This window comes from Nicotiana attenuata, unplaced genomic scaffold (assembly GCF_001879085.1).
Source record: "Nicotiana attenuata strain UT unplaced genomic scaffold, NIATTr2, whole genome shotgun sequence".
In the NCBI taxonomy this organism is placed as follows: Eukaryota; Viridiplantae; Streptophyta; class Magnoliopsida; order Solanales; family Solanaceae; genus Nicotiana; species Nicotiana attenuata.
In genome coordinates this window covers 106,527-110,438 of record NW_017672794.1, presented here as the reverse complement: position 1 = coordinate 110,438, position 3,912 = coordinate 106,527, and the positions used below count along the sequence as shown (strand labels likewise).

At 34.4% G+C, this 3,912-nt stretch overlaps 1 protein-coding gene across 2 annotated transcripts in view; it reads left to right on the top strand.

The window, feature by feature from the left end:
• Window positions 1-546: 546 nt before the first annotated feature.
• Window positions 547-3,912, top strand: part of LOC109214534 (mitochondrial inner membrane protein OXA1-like) — a 7,317-nt gene continuing 3,951 nt past the window's right edge. The window contains exons 1-3 of one of the 2 annotated variants that reach the window (XM_019378463.1): window positions 547-623; window positions 1,261-1,752; window positions 2,661-2,751. In XM_019378463.1, coding sequence (XP_019234008.1) covers window positions 1,274-1,752; window positions 2,661-2,751 — 570 coding nt within the window. In that variant the 5' untranslated portion in view covers window positions 547-623; window positions 1,261-1,273. The other variant, XM_019378464.1, reaches the window with a different exon arrangement.

Genomic DNA, 3,912 nt, shown 5'->3' with positions numbered 1-3,912 from the left:
AAATATAAAACTTCAAGTGTGCTTAATATGTTTTATCAATTCAATTTTTCTACACCTTTAATAAATATGTGTTATGCTATATTGAGGAATAACTCAATACTATGTATGAGAAAAATTTCTGTTAAAAGTCATTCTCTATTCAAGAATTATAAATGAAGAGCTAAAATTTTGAGAAAAAATTAATATGTAACGAATAATGAAGTTCTTTTTTTTCTTCAATTGGACAAATCGTTTTAAAAATTATAAGCAACAAATTATAACCGGTTATATGTAACAAATACTAATAGGCGAATAATCAGTTATATGTAACAAAATAGGTTACACATTCAAATTGGCCAATTTTTGTTTACATATTCAAATTGTAACTGGTTACAGCTTAACTTTGATTTAGAGAAGATAAGGTTAATTACACTAAATAATTTAAAGTGTTTGATTTTGTAATGCAGGGGGTGTGAGTATAATTGAGTTATATTACAGGGGTGTTTAGTGTAATTTTTATAAAGAGATAATTTGCGCCAGGGCTATTTTTGTATTATCACTTCTACTGGCTGACACCATCTTGCTCCTAAAACCCCAAAAAACCGAAAAACCCTGCCCATTTTAGCAGTTCGGTGTAATTAACTGTAAGCTGTTATTCTCTATGTTTTGAATTGTCAATACAAATAATTGGGATCTGAAATTATAGTTTTGAATATTGATTTCTTATTCTTCGATTTTAGGTATTTTCTCTGTATCATAGTTACTGAATGATAATAAAGTTTTGATCTTTTTTGGTGTTTGATTTACCAACTTGTTCAGCTGATTTTTCTTCTTCTTTTTGAAGACAATATATAGATATACATATATGTTGGATCCGCCTATGTCTTTATTAGATATTTTCTATGCATCATAGTTGCTGAATGATTGAAGGGGAGCGTTGCCGTAACGGTTAAAGTTGATGCCATGTGACCAGGAGGTCACGGGTTCGAGCCTTGCAAAGAGGCTCTTGCAAAAATGCAGGGTAAGACTGCATACAATAGACCCTTGTGGTCCGGCCCTTCCCGACCTCGTACATAGCGGGAGCTTAGTGTATCATGCTACCCTTTATAGTTGAATGATTATAAAGATTCAGTTTTTCTTTCTTATTTTTTGTGACTGTGGTGTCCGAGCCAGCACATATATCGAGTAACTCTTAACACCCATTTATGAAGAATTATAAAGGTTTAATCTTTGGTGTTTGATGTACTAATTTGTGCAGCTAAAAATTTCTCTTTTTTGAAGGAAGCAAATTCAAATGGCTTATAGGAGGAACTTAACAACAAGAGCTAAGTTTCTTTATCAACAACAAAGAGTTATTACACCAGCATTTCATTATCCACATGATGATGATAAAATAAGTCAAGAACCCACGTGTAAAAATCCAAGATTTTCCACTTTTTTCCAACCCCATTATGTGAAAAGTGGAATTAACAGTTTCAATGGGCCCCAAAGCTCATTTCAAGATCGAACATTTCGCCCTTCCCAACACATGATTTGTATGAATTTTGGTTCAGTGTTCACTAGGAATATGTCTAGTAGTGTTAGTGGTGGTGGAGCAGAAAAGATAGAGTACATAAGTGAAGTTGCTGAGCTGGCAGATAAGGCTGTCGAGGTTGTAACTTCTCAAGTTCCAGCAGTGAATGAGGTGGCAGTTGCTGCTGCTGAGTCATATTTGCCCGTGCAGGTGTTGCAGTACTTGATTGATTATGTTCATTTTTTTACTGGATTTGATTGGTAAGATTAATTTTTTATTTCTATTTTGCATAATATTGGCATGAGATGAGTTTGAATGGAGTAACGTGGTCAGTGAGCATTTATATAGCCGACCACAACTTGTTTGAGCTTAAGGCGTCGTAGTAGTAGTAGTTGTTGTTGTTATTGATTGGTAAGAATAGCATGGTAGATAGCTTGTTGTTTCAATTGATGTAGTAGTAAAAAGGAAAGAGTGTGGTATAGTTATTCCTCTTTTGATAAAATTTTGGCAGAGGCGGATGTAGAGTGTAAGTTATGGGTAGCTTTGGCTCGATCTTGTATAAATTTATTAAAGAAGTAGAAATAATTGATTTCAAACCCAGCAAATCAAATAAGTTCTGGTATTGAATCCCAAACTCGAAACCATAATGTTCAAATCCTTGATATGTCTCTGAATTTTTAGGTGAGAAAGAGAGGGATAATATGGTTTATGAATCTATTTACTTGTATTTCATATGTAAAAATGTGTGCATGTGTGTTTCCAGAACTTGACAGGGTAATAAAACGTTGAGGTTTAATTTGAGACAATATTTTGAATTTATAGTATGTCACGTAGATTGATTTAGTTTTTGGACATTTATTAATCGGGAGATGGACAGATGTTTGCTGGAACTCTTACTGTAGAACTGTTTAATTCTAAACACTTGAGGACCCTTGCGTATATTGAAGTTTTTTCTTTTCTTTTTGTAACTTTTGATGTATTTTTAATTTCGGAATTTTGACAGATATAGGAAATGTTTCATCTGAAATACTTAGGAAACCTTAACGTTCATAGTTTGTTTCTCTCTTTTGGTTGTGCTGTTGTAATGCAACATTCACAAGTTAAAATCAACTTGTGCTTTATATTGTCACGAAATGACTGACGACTTCATTTTGGAAATATATTTCAGGTGGGCATCAATAATCGCTACAACTATTCTTATTCGATGTATAACCCTTCCATTAATGATTAATCAGCTCAAAGCCACTTCAAAATTAGCGGTAAGTTTTTCTCTGATGGATCTTAACCTTACTGTCATGGTCATATTAAATGTACTGGTCTTTATCAGACAGATACCTCAGGTGTGCGTGTACTTGAGTTGTTTCATAAACCTACTTGCTCGAGCTTGACTTGGATGTAGCATAGCTTAACCAACTCATGATAACACTATAACAGCACTCAGGCTCGACTTGATCACTATTATCTTTTGCTTGTTACTTGTTCAAGTTGGCTAGAAAGTACAAAATTTGTGTTAAACAGGTTCAATTCGACATACATATGCTGTGCGAAATGAAAATTTTGTCTTCACAAAGTCTAGGGAGTAAGGTGGTTGTGCTGCTTTGTTGTCTAAAGCAGACAGAGACAACTGATTTCTCTTCTCGTAGCCCTAACTATGCTAACTTCTTCACCAGCTTAAAAAAAGAAGAAAAAAAATACAGTAATATTTTAGCATGTAGAGTTGCTACATAAATTCTTAATCTTTGAATGTCTTTGGTCTTTGTTAACGTGCATTGACATTTTCCAGAATTGTAATGGATGTGCTTGATATCTTAATCTGATGTACAATAATTTTAGAAATTGTATTGAAAAGGTACTGAGCAATCATGATATAGGTCAAGCTCAAATTAGTTGCCCCAAGATTAAGTTGATTATAAACTACAAGTAGGTTCTCTACTTTTTATTATATTGCTTGTATATTGTAATTGTCCCTAATCAAATAATATTATTACTTAATAAAAAAATATGCCAACTAGAAAGTTTGACTCAAGTTAGTCAAGCTCAGGCTAAGCATTTTATTTATAAGAAAAAAGGGTTGGTGCGAAGCATCCCATGTACTCGCAAGGTCCGGGAAGGCCGCACCCCAAGAGCCGAGAAGGCAAGAAGGTGTGATTTAGGCAGCCTACCTAAGCATCACTGACTGATTCCAGGGCTCGAAACCGTGACCTAATAGGTCACAAGGAGGCAACTTTTACGTTGCTCCAAGACTCCCCTTCAGGCTAAGCACTTCATTGCGAAAGATAATTTCTTCTGAAACTTGAGGAAGTAATAGCGGGATGTTGCAACATCTATTTCAAAGTTGACGTTTGTTTCATAATGTTGTTTGCAGATGATTTTATCTTGATGAGCATTTTCTTTCTTCGGCCTTCCAGTATGACCCCCCT